Source organism: Leptonotus elevatus, chromosome 3 (assembly GCF_054856555.1).
Source record: "Leptonotus elevatus isolate MCC_2025b chromosome 3, RoL_Lele_1.0, whole genome shotgun sequence".
Lineage (NCBI taxonomy): Eukaryota > Metazoa > Chordata > Actinopteri > Syngnathiformes > Syngnathidae > Leptonotus > Leptonotus elevatus.
This window is the reverse complement of record NC_141241.1, coordinates 25,794,350-25,813,195: the sequence shown is the minus strand read 5'-3', so window position 1 is coordinate 25,813,195 and position 18,846 is coordinate 25,794,350. Positions and strand designations below refer to the sequence as shown.

Below are 18,846 nucleotides of genomic sequence, written 5' to 3'. Positions count from 1 at the left end.
GTATTCGAAGAAGGTGGGAAAGGTTTGGTATAGGTCAAAATGTATTGTGATAAACCAAAACAAACAAACAAAAACACATGATCGGAATCAGCAATCTCTTTACGTTCGTTTGGACCGTTTTGAGGTTAATTCGAGTTGCATTTTTCCGATTTACTATATTCCCCGAATGCAGCAAAACCCTCGTCATCCTTAAACATGTGTGTGCTCGTTTTGCAATATGGATGAATTGGGAAAGTGTTGGGCGGGCGGTGCTATGATAAAGTGCCTGCGAATGCAATCGTTTCGGCGGCCGTCTCTGTGATACTCAACACGCGCCCCATCGCTGAATGAGCCAATCGGAGAGCAGAACTGCAGTGTGCGTGTTTTTGAACAGAGACAAACGGACGACTGAAAGCGAGCGCTGGAGTTTACAACCAGTAGTTCTATCTTTGATACGTTTTAAATTGTCTTCGATTGGTGGCAGTCGCAACGCTGTTAACGATGAGAAGAAGGTATGATATTACATCTCAACATATTTTATATTTTGGCTTCGAACAAGTCAAGTCTTAAATGTTTATACGTGTGAACGGTTTTGGTCCAACGCACCGACCTTTTGTTGAACTCCTTGAGCAACAATTATATTCATCGCTGGTAAGGATTAGTGTCTTAAATGCTCTAATGTTTGCAGTGAGGTACTAGCAGCAGATTCAGTGTCATGCCTCAAAAAAGCCCTGTGCCACCTGAAGGACATTTGGGAGGAGCTCGGCATACCAGAAGACCAAAGGCTACAGAGAACTAATGTTGTTAAGGACCACATCAAGGTGAAACAAATGTTCGTCTTATACAACCAATCGAAACTACACTCGTATACGTTGGTGTTTAATTTACAGTCGTGGTCCTACATTGATTCTTTTTTTGGGTGGTGTCCCTATGAGCCATGTTGTGGTGGCCCTGCCAGAACCGGTACTGGTCTTGCATATTCATGATGATATAATACCATAACTTAAACTTGCAATATTAATTTCATCATTAGCGTATTTATACTTAACTCTATTATTTCAGCCTTTAAGCAAATACTACTTATGTTTTCATGTTTTTTCCCCTCAGTATAAATTTTAATCCTGTTGAATGGAATTTTCTGGGATTTATATCTTGTTCAAGCCATTCCTTATTGAATAATTTACCCAGATGCACAAACAAAATGTGGGCAGCACAAACAAAATGTGGGCAGCACAAACAAACATTTCAAATCTAAGGTGATTGGTGAGTGAACAATTTAAATGGCTACAACTCAAAATATTATTTATTAAAAAAGCAAAAACGTGTTGCTTTTATTGTATTTCTTTATTAAATTTGTATTGGTCTGACATGGGCGGGCCAGCATAAGCGAACTTTGGGTGGCCCAACAGTCACAATGTTAGTGGCCATTGTATATTTTTGAAAGACTCTGTCAGAGACGGTGGTATCATTTTGATGTACTGCACACATCATTTAAGTAGGAATTTAAAAGTTTGTACTGCACTAGTGAATTTTCTTATTTTTAAAATGCATCTGTAACACTTGAATAGTTGACCGTTTGAATCTGTAAATGCCGGGCTGCATGAAAGGTTAAACCCAAACGTTGTCTAACACAGAATGGTGACTGCACTCAACTAAATTATTAACTCAACTTTATTCAGGACTATATAGTACTTTAAGGATAACCGCACCAGCAACGTGTTGTAAATAATAACAAAGTTTAAACAATGAAATAAATAAACACAAGAGTATAATCTCTAACTACTGTTAACCAGGAAAAAGAAATAGGTTTGGGTTTGCTCACAATGTATAATTAAAATGTTCATGTCCATCAGGGCTTACTTGATATGATGATCAAAGAAGAGGAATCCCTGAAGAGTCGAGTTATAAGCAGCATTCAAAACTGTAAAGCTGAAATGGAGAAACTCTGCCTAGAACTTCAGGTTCCCGAGTATCAGGTAACTGTCAGTTTGTTAATATGGAACGTGGTTACCAGTGTTGTCTTTGTGCCTGAAATCAGTAACCCTGAACAGTATAATTGGTCCAGAAGGGGGCCAACTGTCAACATCATAACTGATTTTTAGGCATTGGTTTAGATACAATTTTCATGTAAAAAGTATTTTAACCACTCTTAATAGCAAATGTAAGAACAATACATAGCATACTCAGTGTTAAGTTCCATTTCAGGTTCTATGGTTGTCTTCGCATTTGACCTTTTCAACCCTTCTCTTGGGGCATCACAAAAAATCAAAATACTGTACCACATTTTGTACAGTGAATAAATAATATGTTGTTTTGAATCCTCTGTGTTGCTTCAGGATGAGGTTGGTGTTACCATGCTCCAGAAGGAGAAGAACCTCCGTTCACTGTTCGATGGCATGATAAAGGAGAAGACTTGCCGCATGCAACAGCTGAAGGCTTTGCTGGAACAGGACCAGGAGTTGTGTGACATCCTGTGCTCGGTTCCATTTGGTATCTCCCCAGATTCTGTTCCCTCAGAGGACCAACTGGAGAGCTTTCAACAACATATTGCTAACCAGAATGCAGAGAAAGTAGGTGCTCTGCACTTCTTTGTTGCGCTATTCAATTTATGCACTTCTGGCATTTGTCCATACTATGCATGGGCCGATATTGGGTATGATGGTATGATAACCGCCAGAAAATATATTGCGGTATCACAGTAATAAATTATAGCTCTAAAATGACCTTCTGAAATATTTTGGTAAAGAAAACGACCCCCACCCCCATTGTACACAATCTATTTTAGTTTTAAACAAAATGTACAGAAGAAAGGTGCACTATGTTAAGTAAAAAAAAAAAGGTAACATTCTACTTCTGTTTTAATTCTTAGTAATTTACTGTCCCATGATACCATCAACGGTGAGCTATTTTTAGAACAGACCCATGGGCTAATTATGTTGTCCTTGTAGCTAACTAGTACCTGCTTGCACTTTTTTTTGTTTTAAGGAAAATGCTGATTAATCAGAGCATGAATTCATCAGTACTTGCAGAGTGTCTTTTGCCTCCCTCCTCCTCTATGTGCAACTGCTCTTAGAGAAGGACGGAAAAAAAGTTAATTGGCGGCCATTAACTTCAAAATGGTGGCTCATTTACTCAACTCTGCAACAGCCGATTATATTGTGTGCCCTGTTTAGATGTCCCCCCAAAAATAAAAATTTACCGGTGACAGCCACCATTAGCAGTTAATGAAACATTGGCTTTTTAAAAATTACGATAAACCGTCAAACAGGTAACCAAACCATGGCTAGTCTATACGTGCTTACGGGATATTACAAGTCATATTTATCACCTTTAAAACTAGGCTTTAGTGTTACCTTACCTATTACCACGCATTAATACTCTGAGTCAAATAACATCTTCTCTGTTGTGTTCATCCTTCTCCGCATGGATAGACAAATAGGTATGCTGAGTTCATGGGCCTCAAGAAGCAGATCATCTTGTGCATGACTGACCTGGATCACATCCCAGAGACCAGCTTTGAGAAGGATGTTGTCTGCGAGGATGAGGACACTTTTTGCCTCTCTCGTGATAATATTACCACACTCAAACTGCTTCTTTGTCAGGTGAGATGAGTTTTCCTGGTCTCGTGTGTATGCTCAAAAATGAGCATACCAATTAAAAGAAAATCATAAATCCAATTTGGTCGTCAAATTGAAAACACCTGACCTGTTTAGTCATTCATTATCATAGGGTGACCAGACGTCCTGGTTTGACTGGGACAGTCAAGTGGCATGCCTGGTCTAAATGTGCGCGCGCTGCAGAGCAAGGAGCCGCTTTCACAGACACACGGGAAACTTTACAAATAGACATGGGCTTCTATTAGCAAAAATATCAAAGTATTAAAATTACAGCTCTAAAATATGCTTATTTGAAATATTTCGGGAAAATTGGTACATTAAGTTTAAATAAGTAAGTACAGTAAATAAATGTTAACGGTCTTCCTCTGTTTTAATTTTTCTTGGCAAGAGACAAGTGTCCAATCACTAATGAGCTGTTTTTAGAACAGATTCAAGTTTGTGCTACATGCTGGCACCTTCACATGTACGCTTTTTTCTTTAAATGAAGGAAATGGCGAAGGCATCCGCGTTTCTCTCATCCATGTGACTATTAATTTAGGCCTATACAGGCAGCACTGTTGCATGTCGTTTGCATCTTGCTCAGTGTGTTACAAATGAGCTCCCTGAATGCAGTTCAGCCTGTTAATTTATCAGTCACTTTCCTCCTGTCTTCATCACAAATTGGTGCAGGGAATTCGCTAAGCCCTTTCAGACAGAACTCACCAAAGCAAGACAGCCGAAGTCAGTGGAAATACCTTATTTTTAGATGACTATCATTTGAACGACTTTAGTAGCTAGTACCCTAAACAGCCTTGCTGATAGCTGATGCTACTGCTGGCTTGCAGCTGGAGCAAAACAAGGCGGACAACGAGGCAGCGTGTGAGGCTCTTCGAGAGAAGATCCAGCAGCTGTGGGACAGATTGAAGGTGTCCCAGGAGGAGAGAGAGGCCTTCAATGAACACATGGTCATGTCCAAGAAGTGCAACCTGAAGGCGGTGAGATGACCCTCTTGTACTATCAATTTACTTTTGTCTTCCGGCTATATGTACTGTACTAGTTATGCTGTTTGTTTTTTAATGATTTTCCCCTTTTCAGTTGGAAGCAGGGATAAGTCACCTGGAGGAACTAAAACTGCAGAACATTTGCAATGTCATAGATGCCATCCGCTCTGAGATCGCTGTGTTGTGGGAGAAGTGCTTCTTCAGCATTGAGCAACGGCGGGCGTTTTTACCATATTTTAGTGGTGGGTTCATTTTTCCTAGTCAGAATATTATTGCTGTTTGGAGCACTTTTTTTAAAGTCTAAAACTTTTTACCTTTTTAGAGGATTTCACTGAGGAGCTACTGACTGCGCATGATGCCGAGATTCAGCGTTTGCAGCAGCATTTTGAGGATCACAAAGAGCTTTTTGATGGCGTTCGCGAGTGGGAAGAAAGCTGGAGACTCTTCCTGGAGTTAGAAGTGAGTACTTTTAATTAATAAAAACAACAATGCCAAAACCAAGCAGCATTGTCCAACTCAAACTGTTGTCATGCACTGAACCTCACCCTATCGCAGATGCAGTAGTTCATATCAGTTTAAAAATCTTCTTGTTTCACTCAAGAGTTGTAGAAACATACTCGTCGTTTCGTTGCAAGGTATTTACATAGTTTAATTTTCATTTCAGAAAAAAGCATCAGATCCATCAAGATTTGCAAATAGAGGAGGGAATCTGCTAAAAGAGGAGAAGCAGAGGGCAGATTTGCATAAAAACCTGCCAAAGGTAAGAAATACCTGTGCTAAAAATTTGAGCAAATTTTGATAATAAACCAAATTTCTTTTAATAAGTTGGAAAAGAAACTGAAAGCCCAGATTGATGCTTGGGAAAGTGAGCAGAGCAGTGAATTTTTGGTCAATGGCCAGAAGTTTCTTCAGTACGTGGAGGAACAGTGGAAGCTGCACCAAGCAGAGAAAGAAAGAGAAAAACTAGAAAGGGTAAGGATGGAAGCATCATGTCAAATGGATTTGTTTATATAGAGGACCAAAAATGCCACACACAAAAAAATAGATAAAAGTGGAAATAAAAAACGGATGTAAAAAAGATAATTCAAGAATTAAATACAAAAAAGTAAATATAAATGGAAATAAAAACAACAACAAAATATATCTATACATAACATTAAAAAAAAAGTAAAAGTGAAAATAAAAATAAACTTAAAAATAAATGTGAAAATAAATGTGAAAATAAATATATAAATAGAATTAAATGTCAATCAAATAAATTTTATTATTATTTTTTTTTTATTTGGGCATTTTTGGTCCTCCACATTTTCTACACAAGTTGACTTTCTTCTTTTCAAATGCCGAATAGCAACTGAAGAAGAGCAAGCAGACTGAGGAGGATATGTTGTATGGAACAGCAGTACAAACCCCCAAGCGCAGATTGCTGGCCAACCATACGCCAAATAAATCACGGAGGATGGTAAAGCCGCCTTATTGTTTCGTTCTATGCTTTATGTGCATGTAGTTACCTTGGTGGCCATTTTGCCTCTTTTTCTCAGAACGCCACCTCCAGTATTTCTATGGCCACATCCAACAGCACGATGCGCTCCACCTATAATGGAATCGTCTGTCGTTCGCCGGTGCCACGCTCACCGATGACACGGCCACCTCTATCTGCAAACAAGGTTGGTTTCAAGAATGTCTAACTGGCAAGTAAATGAGGAAATCTCACTCAAGATCAGATGGGATTTAGCCTCAGCTCACCTGCCATGATTGAGCAGTTGAAGATGGATGAGAATCTACATTTGATTCTGACAAGAGTCCTTCGATTTTTGTTTTGTTTAGTTTTTTAAGTAAGAGTTGAAACAATTATTTGTTGTGTTGTGAAGGTTATGTTCAGTGTTTCCAGTAAGTCTCTCTTATTGTGTCTTTACCAGGGTTCTACACCAAGGTTTGGAGGTGTAAAACCTCCCCATCCAAAAGTGAACAACTATAACAAAGAGAATGAGAACCAGTTGAAGGGAACCCCTGTGAGTGGTGCTTTGCTGACCCCCGCTAGTCCACAGTGTAACATCAGCCTTAACTCTGTTGCCAGCACATATTCAGAGTTTGTGGTAATTGACCATTTTGTCTTCATGGTTTATTTTCTTTGCTTTACCGCTTGCATCGATTATGTAGGTAATGTGTACAAAATTTTATTGTGTAAATTTGCCTTTTAGAGGGACTTGGTCAATACTGAAAGTGTTCAGTCAAGGTGGGTTAATTTCCCAATCCTTGAGTTAATTGCATGTCTGTCAATTAAAGCATGCTGTTTTGTCTATAAAAATAATTATTTTTCCATCAGGCATACTGTAGTGATACCATGCCTTTTAAAAACTTTTTTTTTTTACACTATACCTCAGAGTTGTGTGTGTGTAGATTTCCAATTGAGTAAAATCTTGGTTGATACAAAACCCTCTCAATAAACACTCCAAATGATCTGTAGGTGTGAATGGTTGTTTGTATATGTGTGACCAGTTCATTGTATACCCCGCCAACGGCCTTAAAACAGCTGTGATAGGCTCCAGTCGACAGCAACACTGGTGAGGAGCAGCGGTTTAGAAAATGGATGTATTTGAAATTCCTAACTGTCGGTGTAAAAACAACAACTACTATAACAGATATAAAAAGGAAAAAACAGTCTTAACTTAACAATGAGATTGACACGAGGCTACCGGTACTTCCTGTTTGGTTTCTTAGCAACCAGTTCGATTTTAAACCAGTTGCACAGATGAATCTAACCTGGTTTCTGTGATTAAAAGTTGCCTCCAGACTAATCTGTCACTTAGTCAGCAAATGGATGACACTTTATTTTCCACACAAAGGCCGTGAATATTTTATGGTTGAATCATTCATTACTTGCAATATGTTGTTTATGGCAGAAAGGGGGTTATGTTAAAGTTGTTTCTTTCTTGGTCCTAATGATTGTCCTACTTTGCCTTTTTGACAGCGAGACTTGTCCAAGACCTCCAACCCCAAGATCCAGCAGCACATCCTGAACTCTACCATCACCAAACTTTGACCTCTCACCTCTTAATATTTATATTTTTCACTTTATTGAAATTCACAAGTCTTTGGTTGTATAGTTATAAACTCAGCTTCATGATTGGAACATTTTTTTTGTAAACTTTTTATACAAGTTTCTCAGTAGGTAGTACACTATCTTTCTTATCTGAATATGAAGGTAATTCTATAGTATATTAAGTCAGTGATTAATGAGGAGTTTTGCTGCTTCTAGCAGCGTTCACACGTGTTTATCTAGTCTGGCACTGTCCATGGAGAAACATACTAAGTTATGGTATATCTTTAATTAAATTTGTCTTTAAATGTTGACAGATACAACGGAAATGTGTCTATCCTCGTTCTTTTTTAATAAGCAAAAGTTAAGTATTTACATTTCTGAAGTTATGCAATCTAAAGGTTTCAAACCAAATGTTATATAAATATTTGCACTTTCTGTAATATATGTTCCAGTTCATTCAGTTTTACACACTGCTCCAATTTCTCCCAACTGTTTGCAATATATCTGTGACTGTACATATACAATTTCTTTCTTTCTTCTTTTGGTCTTTGTCTTTTTTTTTGTAATGGCTGAATAGGCTAGTAACCCTCTGAGGCCCAAATTAAACTGTAGTGACAGGAAAAATCTAATATTTGGGGAAAATTATCATATAGGGTAGTAGTAGTATACCATTCAGATTTTTTAAAAAGTGAAACCTTCACATACAATGCATTTTGGGATGTTGCAGATTTACAACATTGGCCCGGTGTGGTAAAAACGCTAAAGACTGAATATGGTATGAACACTAACTATATTTGCATAGCAGGTTCAAAACAATGTTAAAAAAATGCTTTACAGTGGCAACAAAATCAACTTGGTGAGTAAAACATTTTGAAAAACAATCAATAGTAGGAACAAAAATTATAACTTTTGATCCCCTTGCATCAAACTATAATACCAATAATGCGACATCTCAAATCCTAATTGAGAATGCCATGTCTGAATGTCACTTATTTGTGTGGTGGTCCAAGAAACATTTTTTTTCTTTTGTAAAGCACAAAAGTACTTTGCATTTGCGTGTAAGCATTCGTACACAGTCTGCATCGTCCATGTTTATCAGCATGAATGCGAAAATGATCGAATCAGTCTAGTCCAGGGGTAGGCACACTCGGTCCTCGAGGGCCGAAGCTCCGCAGGTTTGGGATGTTTCCCCTTCTCCAACACAGCTGATATATGATCAGCTCATCAGAAAGCTCTGCATAAGCCTGAGAACGATCCTGCTGATTGGAATCAGCTGCGTTGGAACGAAACATCCAAAACCTGCAGGACTCCGGCCCTTGAGGACCAAGTTTGCCCACTACTGGTCTCGTCTGGTTATAATTATCACTATTACTATTATTACTTTTGATCAAATCTGCCTCTGATAGTGTGTAACTTCACTCCAAATTATTTTATTTTCCATAGGATATACCATCAATGACACCTCAAAGTAATAAGTAAACACTGGTGATAGGAAAACAGGACATTCGTCTATTTGCGTGACGTCGTCTTCATGGGCAACGTCACTGTTTTTCCCGCAACATTCAACATCGACGTCATTCACTACTGTCTCTTCGGCTAGTAACCATGATGGATTTTTACTCTGTGTCCGCGATAGATAGATCGATAGATAAATCTATAGATATAGATTTTCTGACGTCACGTCTGCTCTTTGCTCATTGGTTCAGTCCACTGTCTGTTAGCTCAGGTTTGCCCAGCCTCACAAATGTGACTGATAGGGCGGTTGACCAGACTCTGGATTTCCAGGCTACACTGGTACTCCAGTAAAGGTGTCCCCGGCGTCAACTTCTGTTTATTTTAATTTTGAATTACCACATATTCTTGTGTATAATGCACATTTTCTTCCCTAAAAAAAAAACAAGGCTGTGCATTATACACGGGAGGAACAAGGGAAATGAACTCTAATAACGTAAATTCACTATGAACCCGAAAGTACATGAGGTGTTTTTCTACGCTCGTCATCAGCTGCAACGTTATTCCTGCATAAACTTCTGGAGAGATCGTGGGTCTTTGAGTTACAGGACTTATAAAATAACTTGTTTGATTTGGCGTTGTATCTACCAAATGGATGGGAAAAAAACATGTGATTTTTAGCAACGTGAACGTAAACTAATCTTTATGCTGTATGCTCTGTGTAGTTTAATTTAATCACAGCTTTCTCGAAGTTCTTTCAAAATAATGTTAACCCTTTGCGATTAAATACTAGTAATAGCCAATTGTGAAATGTCTTAGTCTGCTGTAATTAAATAAAACTCCTCTGTGTTTTTTGACGCAGTATTTTTAAATTAGAATTTTAATAAAACAATAGACAAAAGGAACGATTGAATGTTATTTTGGAGGTGCTTACCGGAAGTCCTGCTACAACCGGAACAAGAAAGTGGGGGGCTGGCCACCAATCAACGTGTTTTGAAACTTCACCTCAACACAGATGTGCCACTACTGTTCTACCCCTTCTGAGCTGCTGCCTGAAACATCTTGGTTTGGAGGAACTCACGTTCTTACTAAGTAATTTAATCATGTCTGGAGTTTTAGCAAGGCTGCTCTTCTACCCTACATTAGCCTACAATGTAGTCATGGAGAAGGTGTCGTCGCGAAGGTGGTTTGACCGTGTGGACGAAACGGTCATTCTTGGAGCGTTGCCCTTCAGATCCATGACCAAACAGGTTTGGCTCATCCTTAACTGTAATGTAAATCAAACATCTGTTATCTGTTAGTTTTTATAGTAGGGTAGAAAAAGCTTTCAGGAAAAGTGTGGTGCTGACATCTGGTGGTAGTATTATATGCGTAAGAAAAACAACAATAGCGTCGGTCTGATTGATTGGTCTTTCTTGTCTTTCAGCTGGTAGAAACTGAAAACGTCCGAGGAGTTATCACAATGAATGAGAACTATGAGACCAAATACTTCTGTAACTCAGCTGAGGTGAGCTCATCAAATGTCTGTAAGTTGAAAAACCAGACTGGACAGTGTTTATCTTAGAACATGTAAGAAGTTGACACAAGGGCTGTCCTGCCTGAATGTAAAGTTTAACAATTGTGTACTTGCTCAGAATTGTGCACAAACAGGTACTTATCAAGGGGACAGAGTTAAAAGTTTTTTTGGATGTAGATCAATGTTTCCCGACCTTTTATATATTCCTATTATTATTATTTTAATTATACAGGAGTGCATGTTATTGATGGGATTTGACGGTACACGTATCATGCTTGTGTGGCAGGAGTGGCAGGCTGCTGGGGTGGAGCAACTGAGGCTGAGCACGGTAGACCTCACCGGTGTTCCCACTTTAGAGAACCTGCACCGAGGAGTTGAGTTCGCTCTGCGACACAGACAGAAGGGAAACAGCGTTTATGTCCACTGCAAGGCTGGACGTTCCCGAAGTGCCACGCTGGCTGCTGCGTACCTCATACGGGTCAGTTCCCAATTTCTTATGCATCTGAGAAAACATGACATTAACATGGATGCTCTCATCTGTTATCATCAAAAGATTTGATCATGGTCATACAAATGTGCAAAGGACTTAAAGGGACACACTAAAAAAGAAACAAACAATTACATTGTAGGAATACGTTGTTTTCCCTAGAAGTTGAAAGATTTTTAAGGTTTAGGCAGAGCAGTTTTGCGAATCAGTGACTTCATTATAGGAGCAACTTTCTAACTCTGTGGAACAATTCATTTATTTATTTGTGCAAGATCTGAAGCAAGGGTTTTATTAAACAATAAAAATATCAATATAATGAATGAGCATTTAAAAAAACAACAGTTTTTAGCTCTTTAAGTTGCTCTTTGTAACAATTAGTATCTATTCTAATTTCCTCAATCGATTCGATTTAGATTCACAAGAGTTTAGTTTGATTTGATTTCAATTTTTCCCAATTTGTTTTGGATTGATTATGAAACATCAATTCGGACATGATAAAAACTCTACAAACATTAAAGTCCAAATAAAATTTTGTGGAGGCAGTAACTGCTTAAAGGGATTACATCACGTTATTTTAAGCCCTTCTACAGATAACTATAGGCATATAATGATTAAATCTTACGATATAAATTTTAATGAAATATTAGGTGTTTTGCTGGCTATTTTTCTAATGCGGAAGTAAAACGCCAGGTTCAGTAAAATGCCGCCTCTTGGGTTGGGAGGGGCTGATGCTTGGAGAGCAGAATGACCTCAAATTTCTCATAGAGGAGTGAATGGAGGAAAACACCACTTCGCTGATGTTTTTGGTGAGGAATTAGCATTTTAACATGGCTAAAAGCTCCAAAAAGTAGATTTTTCACATTGCTGTCCCTTTTTAAATGATTTGGTTTATTAATGAAAGTAACACGTGTTATAATCACTTAAGTGTTACGCAAACATTGACATCAGCAATTATTATTGTAATTCTGATTCAATAATTGTAAATATACTTTTAAAAGATTCAGAATTGTCTTAAAGTGCAATAAGTCAGGTCTTTAATTTTTCATCAACAGGTGGCAGTAGCGATTTCTAAATGAAATTTTCTGCCTTCCGTAGCTTTAAATTCACATTGTGTATAGCAGTAAACTGCATGACGTGATGCCCAATTGGATTTTTTGTTAAATCCGATCTTTTTATGTACTTGTTCACATTACAAAAACAAATGTGTCTTCTAATGTGAACGCAACACGCCCGTGATGTCATGCGCATGAGCAAAGAGCACACGTCAAATGACGTGCAAAAAAAACCCCATCATGTGGCAGTGTTCACTGTTTACGGAAGTTAATATGGTCCTGCGTGTAGAAATATTTTGAGAAAATGAAGCAACACTCCTCGATCTCCTCATTTCATTTAGACATCTACGGAAGATGACGTGTTATTGCCGTGCGTGATGAACTGTCAGCAGGGCTGAATTTCTAGTACCGCCACAAATATCAACTTTATGCTTCATGTTTCAAGTGTGATTAAATTAAAGACAAATAAAAAGTTAACACTGTAACTCAAAAGAGCTTTGCAGATTCACAGACGAATGTCAGTAGCCTCCCATCTAAGCACTCTTTCTTCCCCGCCCGCGCAGAGCGCATATATCGGGCTTTTGATGAAGTAAAGGTCGGATGCGTTACAGATGAGTGTTCACAATGCAGACGCATTGCATGCATATTCGATTTATATCCACCTACGAAAGAGGCCCAGGTCGGATTTGAAAAAATCCAAATTGTACTGTTTACACTTGTCACATATGGGCAAAAAAATCGGAATTGAGCTGCAGTGTGAACGTAGCCTTTTTTTTCTTGTCTATAAGCAAAGATAAATTGATAACTGTTGAAAAAAAAGTTCTGCTTTAATGTGTTTTGTTTTGTTTTTTGAAAATAAAATGTATTAAGAATTATTCCTTTATTTGCTCTGTAGAGCCATTGAACTCCAAGACGGAAAATCAGTCCCATTCCAGCCCTGTCTGTGTTTCTTGGGAATATAATTTTGTTGTAAATCATACACCCTCTGCACAAGATTTAATTTTCAATAATGTGGGAAAAAAATATTAACTATTAATAAATAATAATAAAAACTATTTAAAAAATCTCGCTGAAGAGCACACAGACAGTAGTCAGTAAGCAGACCTAGCATCTCTCCAACAATGACTGTAGTTGTCCGAATTAAATTGTTGTTTTTTTGTGTGTGTTAGCTTTGAGTAGCAGTACTGTTTGATTTTGACCATGGGTTTGTTTGCTGACAGCTACACTGTTGGACCCCTGAGGAAGCCTGTCAGAAATTGGCATCTGTCCGACCACACATCCTGGTGCGTACTGCCCAGCTGGAGATGCTGAGGAAGTACCATCTGCAGGTTTGTGTGCAGTCCCAGTAGGTGTGAAGCGCAGCGTTGCGTGCCTACTGCTGGACGGATTGACTCTGCCACTGTTCAACTCGCTCTACTGGTCTTGGTCTCCCATTTGTACCATTGTGTACACGCCGTGGCCTCATTGTGCCTTTAAGTTTTTTTTTAATCAACATTTTCACAATTTTACCAATTTGGTCACAATTTTAGTTTAATTCAATATTGTACGACAAAAAAATTAACATGTTTCTTACCCTGCATAGTTATCAGTTTGCAGGAAAAAAAACATGTATTTTGCATTGAGGAGTGCAGTAATACAGTTTATCAAATGGGACGTGAACATATAAGCCTTTTAAAATGTCTCTTGTGAATTCAAATTGTATTTGGTTGTTTTACACACTACAGTGCAAAAAGTTTTTAGTTTTTTCACATTTCCTGTTGTTTAATGTAGTTTAAAATACTGCCATTGTTTCTTGAATAAAAATATTTAAATGCTGCCTGATTGTGTTCATTTTAAACACATTATTATTGCCGGTAATATTATGAATTAATATGGTCAGTAATGTGATTTTAAGAGCATTGCAACACGTTGACACCCCAATGTATCCTAATAGGCTGTGCTGGATAGTAAATTAACATTTTTTTTTATTTACAATTTCACCTTTCACAACTAGACATCAAGGTTATTACAACAACAAAAAACTAACAAAATGACTATTATTAAAACTGAAAAAAACATCTTCAATTACCCAAAATAATGTTGTTGTTATTTTTTAAGAAAATAACTCAAACTAGAGTTTAATTGAGATGCAAAACTTGACCTGCTTTTTGCAATTTAAAAAACAATATTTTTTAATGTGGCTGAAACTATTTAAAATGTATATTCAATTTTGTAAACCCAGCCCTTACTAATACTAATTCAAACATTAGTTCATTATAAACACAAGGACGTGAAAGTGTGATTGCAGAAAATGTGTCTTGTACCTTGTCTTATCTTCTCATTTCGGCTTTCTGTTTCAGATCTACAGCATGTGAGAGTTTCTAAAAATAAATAAAGTGGTTGAATGTTATGCTTGTTTAATTCATGACTTTTCAGAGAATATGACAGGTGGCCAAATCTTTTTTTTTTTGATCAAATACAATATCGGTGTTAGATGGAATGGTAAGCCATTTTAGATTGTTATACTAAAGGCCTACGTGTAAAATTATATACAGTATTACAAAATTGTTGTTTATCCTCCAGTCCACTAAGTGGCGACAGAAGTAGAACAGTGACCGTTTCCTCCCCAATCTTTTGACAAGAGAACACTGTCAACATGGCTGCGTCTCTTGTTCGCTTTGTCCGCGGAGGTCTGGGACGGAGTTACAACAGTAAGTTAACAGTAAACAATGATGTGCTAATGAAGGCGAAACGTCATTAAATAATTTTGGTCTCTGTGCGCCACTTGGAAACGATAGGGTCAATTATCACGGCTACATGTCACGAGGTTTGACCTTCGAGCTAGCTAATGCTAGCAACCAATTTCATAGAATGCGTCGCCACTCTTGCCAGTTGACATAACGCGTTCAGTCATCGAATTTAGGAGCAACTTTTGAATTGGCTCCTGATTATGTTGTGCTATTAGTGCTTATTGGGTCGGACCCTTGAGCAGCGTTGCAGAGAACGATATTTGAAGTCTAATTCCGTTCAAGTGAACGCAGCAGACTTTGATTAGCCATGTATCAGTTGACTGCGTCTTGCTGGTATTTCGATGAAGCAAACTAGTGTACACACACTCACTTGGGTTTCTGATGTGTTCAGTTGCAAGGTCTTCATGTCTCCTGCAGCAGAGCAGATTGCAGAGTTCTACCACTGAGACAAAACGTAAGTGCTACTTGAACACTGCTTTTAACAACGCACTGTCAACTTGTTTATATAATGCATATCCACCATCCGTCTAGTTTTCTGGTCCAAATTCCAATTAAACTTGGCTTGCTTAATTATATTAAATATTGCTGTTTGTAAAGCTACAGACAAGTAAGCATTTTGAGGGTTAGGGTTATTGTCATTCTCAGGGTTATACTCATTCAAAGTATTCAGTTAGGATTAGGGTTTATTTAAAAATGTCTTTCTGCTTGGGTAGTCGGGGGTCGAAGTGTGTCTTACTCCTATGAACATCTTACCACGTATACTCCGCAGCCACCGTGCGGCCTAAGGATGCAGTCACCCACAACCAGCTGACAGCGTTTGGGGAGTATGTGGCTGAGATGATGCCCAAATACATCCAGCAGGTTCAGGTTTGTTCAATTCAACAGTCAGTTCTCCTTGATCCAAGTTATTATAGTAACAACAAAAGGACAAATGCATTGAGACACTGGTGAAGTATTTTTGTTTTACACATAAGGCTGCCACACATGCTCGCTACCTAAATCCTGCTCTTAGTTGAGACAGACACAACAAAAATCCTCTCAAAAATGGACATGAATATATAAAAAAAAGACTTGTGTGCAGTTGTGTTGCAAAATCTGCTTCAAAAGGGCCCAAATTTGAAAAGTGCGTGTGTTTTTAGGTGACGTGTTATAATGAGCTGGACGTGATGATCCATCCTGACGGCGTGATCCCCGTGCTGACTTTCCTGAGGGACCACACCAACGCTCAGTTTAGAAACATGATTGACCTAACAGCTGTCGACATTCCGACTCGACAGAACCGCTTTGAGGTACAAGCACTATTTTTTTAATATTTTTATTTTAAGGGAAACATTATACATTAATACATGGCTGCAAGTAATTAAGTCATTTCAACTACATAGGCAGGTTGGGGTTTTGGGTTGGCCCTCAAACGAACCGCATTTCAAACCGGCCAGGCATGATCGTCGATTCAGACAATGGACTCACCTGGGTATGACTTCCCTCTGTGGAATAATTAGTAAGGGACAATTTGAAAGCTTCCCATCTCAGTCTCTAAAGTATGGTTTAAACAGACAGGATTTCTTCCAGTACCTCCAGCTTCGTCAATATTTTGACAAAGAAATACAATGTCCCCAATTGCATACTCCTCCCAAGCTTATTCGAATGTTTATAGACGCTTATAAAGGATCAAATCCTAAATATATCATCGGACAACTCTACTTGTCCCTTGGTTTATGAAAGATGATGTACAGTTCCATATCAAACATCAACAGGAAAAACATATGATGGAGATACCTGATGACGTCTGGTTGGAGGAAAGGAGGTCTCAAATCTGTACAACCAACTCATTTACTGCTAATCAGGGTTATTATAGTTCTGGAATTTTCATTTTAGTTTGTTTTTATTTCGTTTTGAGTTTTTGCTTTTTTAATTTAGTTAGTTTTAATTAGTTTTCAGGGTGGTTCTGTTCGTTTGTATTAGTTTAAGTTATTTACAATGTTTTCAGTATTAGTTTTCGTTGCGTTTTTTCTTCTTTTTTTTTTAAATGTGCGCAGATCCAAGTCCAGAAAGTAAAAATCCTGCCACAGTTTGGCTTTAGCCAGTGATGCTTGCTAGCTAGCTCACTGGCCGTTAAATGAGCACCATGCTAGCTAGCCAAACTGACAAGTTTTTACTTTCTGGACCTGGATTTGCCACCACTGCTTGTGCGCAATATTTAACAAATACCATGGTAAAATGAGAAAAGTAACAAATTTCTTACCTAGCGTTTCATTTTGTTGTTGCCTCGGAGCGACGCCATCTGAAGGTGCTTTTCTATTGGCTGCTGCTAGATGACATCACTTCTGTGTGACACTTTCAAACGTCCTTATTTCGATTAAATTAATATACTTAAAATCACATTTAAAATCATCCCCAAAGGCTCGTGCATTAAATTAATTACCAAAGACTAAAACGAAGGACGTTTTTGCTATAATTATGGCTCGTTTTAGTTTTGTAAACATAAACTGTAGTTTCAGTTAGTTTTCTTTTTTTTTTACATTTGTCGTTTTAATTTTATTTAGTTAATGAACTTATTTTTTTAATTTTTGTTTTTTCGTTAGTTTTCGTTAACTAAAATAACCTTGCTGCTAATAGGGAGCGGATGGACCGTTAAAAGTTTTTGTGTTGTGCGTTGATTTTCAGATTGTGTACAACTTGCTGTCGCTACGCTTTAACTCGCGTATTCGAGTCAAAACGTACACGGATGAACTCACGACGGTGGACTCTGCGGTTCCCGTCCACATGGCGGCCAACTGGTACGAGAGGGAGGTGAGCCTCAAACGACTCGAATCAATGCAGTTGCCTTGGCGAACGTTCCGGCCGACCCATTTACCCAAACTGTTTTCTCCTCAAGGTTTGGGACATGTTTGGTGTGTTTTTTGCCAACCACCCTGATCTGCGACGCATTCTGACTGATTACGGCTTTGAGGGCCATCCTTTCAGGAAAGACTTTCCTCTCTCAGGATATGTTGAGGTTAGCAAACAAAACAAACAAACTTAAGTTTGCAGAGGAAATAATGTCAAGTAAAATTGAGCCAGGTTCATCATAAAACTGGCAATAGTTTAGTAACATTGTAACATTTCTATGTAGGCAGCTGTAAAATAAATAAAACAGCATCTGGCGCCTCAAAGATCTCTAACAGGGAGAGCAGTTGCACATTTTGTGAGTCAAAATGGAATGTCATAATTACGGAAGATTAGGGCCAGTGAAGAGAGATTTTTTTTTGGGGGGGGGTATAGGATTCTCACTTTATTCTCCAAATTCTGACTTTATAGTGAAAATTCTGACTTTATTCTCACTTTAAAGTGAGGATAATAGTAGCACTAATAAAGTGAGAATTCTGTGATTAAAGTCAGAATTCTAAAAATATAAAGTCTTTATTCTCAGAATTCCTCACTTTAACGTGCAAATAATAGTAGCACTAGTAAAGTCAGAATTCTGAGAATAAAGTGAGAATCCTGACTAACTTTTCTTTTTCTTTTTTCACTGGCCCTAATTCTCTCCTGTACATAATAGTCGAGTAATTGAACATGTCCTCCTGCCAGGTGCGCTACGATGACGAACTGAAGCGTGTGGTGGCGGAGCCAGTGGAGCTGGCGCAGGAGTTTAGGAAGTTTGACTTGAACACTCCGTGGGAGGTGTTCCCTGCTCATCGGGAGGCCAAGGAGGCTCCGCCCACATTGGAAGCTGGAGCCGACGTTTCCGAGAAGAAGTGACGGCCCGCCCCATCCAATTTCGTGTATTGTATACAAACAAACAAACGAAACATCAAGTTGGGTTTCTGACCCTTGTTAAACCCTCAGAAATATTTATGTAAATAAAAGTGCTAATAGAGAAAACAAATAGTGCTGTTCTGTTTGGTTGCTTTTCCATGACACTTTTTCAAGACCGTGCAGAACCGTTCCTCGGAACCGCTTCCAACCTGGTTCTAGAATACAAGTTGAGGAGGGCTGTGACATCACTGTCATCTGA

At 38.3% G+C, this 18,846-nt stretch overlaps 3 protein-coding genes across 6 annotated transcripts; all 3 read left to right on the top strand.

Moving 5' to 3' along the window:
• Positions 1–344: 344 nt before the first annotated feature.
• On the top strand, positions 345–8,155 carry prc1b (protein regulator of cytokinesis 1b). 4 transcript variants are annotated; one of them, XM_086071267.1, is made up of 15 exons: positions 345–491; positions 668–800; positions 1,833–1,955; positions 2,316–2,549; positions 3,411–3,581; positions 4,421–4,570; positions 4,671–4,818; positions 4,899–5,035; positions 5,241–5,336; positions 5,402–5,548; positions 5,925–6,035; positions 6,115–6,240; positions 6,493–6,669; positions 6,775–6,809; positions 7,545–8,155. In XM_086071267.1, exons 1-15 carry the CDS (start codon positions 481–483, stop codon positions 7,591–7,593), a joined length of 1,848 nt encoding a protein of 615 aa, XP_085927393.1. In that variant the 5' UTR covers positions 345–480; the 3' UTR covers positions 7,594–8,155. The 4 variants fall into 4 exon arrangements, with proteins under 4 accessions (XP_085927393.1, XP_085927396.1, XP_085927395.1 ...); XM_086071270.1 differs by having other exon boundaries at positions 6,775–6,813; XM_086071269.1 differs by lacking the exon at positions 6,775–6,809 and having other exon boundaries at positions 6,493–6,585.
• Positions 8,156–10,038: 1,883 nt separating this feature from the next.
• ptpmt1 (protein tyrosine phosphatase mitochondrial 1) lies at positions 10,039–13,938 on the top strand. Its single transcript, XM_086071572.1, has 4 exons — positions 10,039–10,318; positions 10,495–10,575; positions 10,871–11,062; positions 13,344–13,938. The coding sequence occupies exons 1-4, from the start codon at positions 10,172–10,174 to the stop codon at positions 13,470–13,472; spliced, it is 549 nt and encodes a 182-aa protein (XP_085927698.1). The 5' UTR covers positions 10,039–10,171; the 3' UTR covers positions 13,473–13,938.
• A 774-nt stretch (positions 13,939–14,712) lies between these two features.
• ndufs3 (NADH:ubiquinone oxidoreductase core subunit S3) lies at positions 14,713–18,717 on the top strand. The gene is made up of 7 exons (XM_086072014.1): positions 14,713–14,813; positions 15,244–15,306; positions 15,622–15,719; positions 15,992–16,141; positions 17,517–17,642; positions 17,728–17,847; positions 18,420–18,717. The coding sequence occupies exons 1-7, from the start codon at positions 14,759–14,761 to the stop codon at positions 18,588–18,590; spliced, it is 783 nt and encodes a 260-aa protein (XP_085928140.1). The 5' UTR covers positions 14,713–14,758; the 3' UTR covers positions 18,591–18,717.
• The last annotated feature ends 129 nt before the right edge of the window (positions 18,718–18,846 follow it).

Excerpts from the sequence above, each read along its gene's own strand:
- prc1b (XM_086071270.1), top strand. Across the intron at positions 2,550-3,410 it reads CTAACCAGAATGCAGAGAAA|ACAAATAGGTATGCTGAGTT; the intron begins GTAGGTGCTCTG and ends CCGCATGGATAG. Across the intron at positions 6,814-7,544 it reads AAAGTGTTCAGTCAAGGTGG|CGAGACTTGTCCAAGACCTC; the intron begins GTTAATTTCCCA and ends CCTTTTTGACAG.
- ndufs3 (XM_086072014.1), top strand. The coding sequence starts at position 14,759 with ATGGCTGCGTCTCTTGTTCGCTTTGTCCGCGGAGGTCTGGGACGGAGT. Across the intron at positions 14,814-15,243 it reads TCTGGGACGGAGTTACAACA|TTGCAAGGTCTTCATGTCTC; the intron begins GTAAGTTAACAG and ends TGATGTGTTCAG. Across the intron at positions 15,307-15,621 it reads TTCTACCACTGAGACAAAAC|CCACCGTGCGGCCTAAGGAT; the intron begins GTAAGTGCTACT and ends TATACTCCGCAG.
- ptpmt1 (XM_086071572.1), top strand. The coding sequence starts at position 10,172 with ATGTCTGGAGTTTTAGCAAGGCTGCTCTTCTACCCTACATTAGCCTAC. Across the intron at positions 10,319-10,494 it reads TCAGATCCATGACCAAACAG|CTGGTAGAAACTGAAAACGT; the intron begins GTTTGGCTCATC and ends CTTGTCTTTCAG. Across the intron at positions 10,576-10,870 it reads ACTTCTGTAACTCAGCTGAG|GAGTGGCAGGCTGCTGGGGT; the intron begins GTGAGCTCATCA and ends CTTGTGTGGCAG.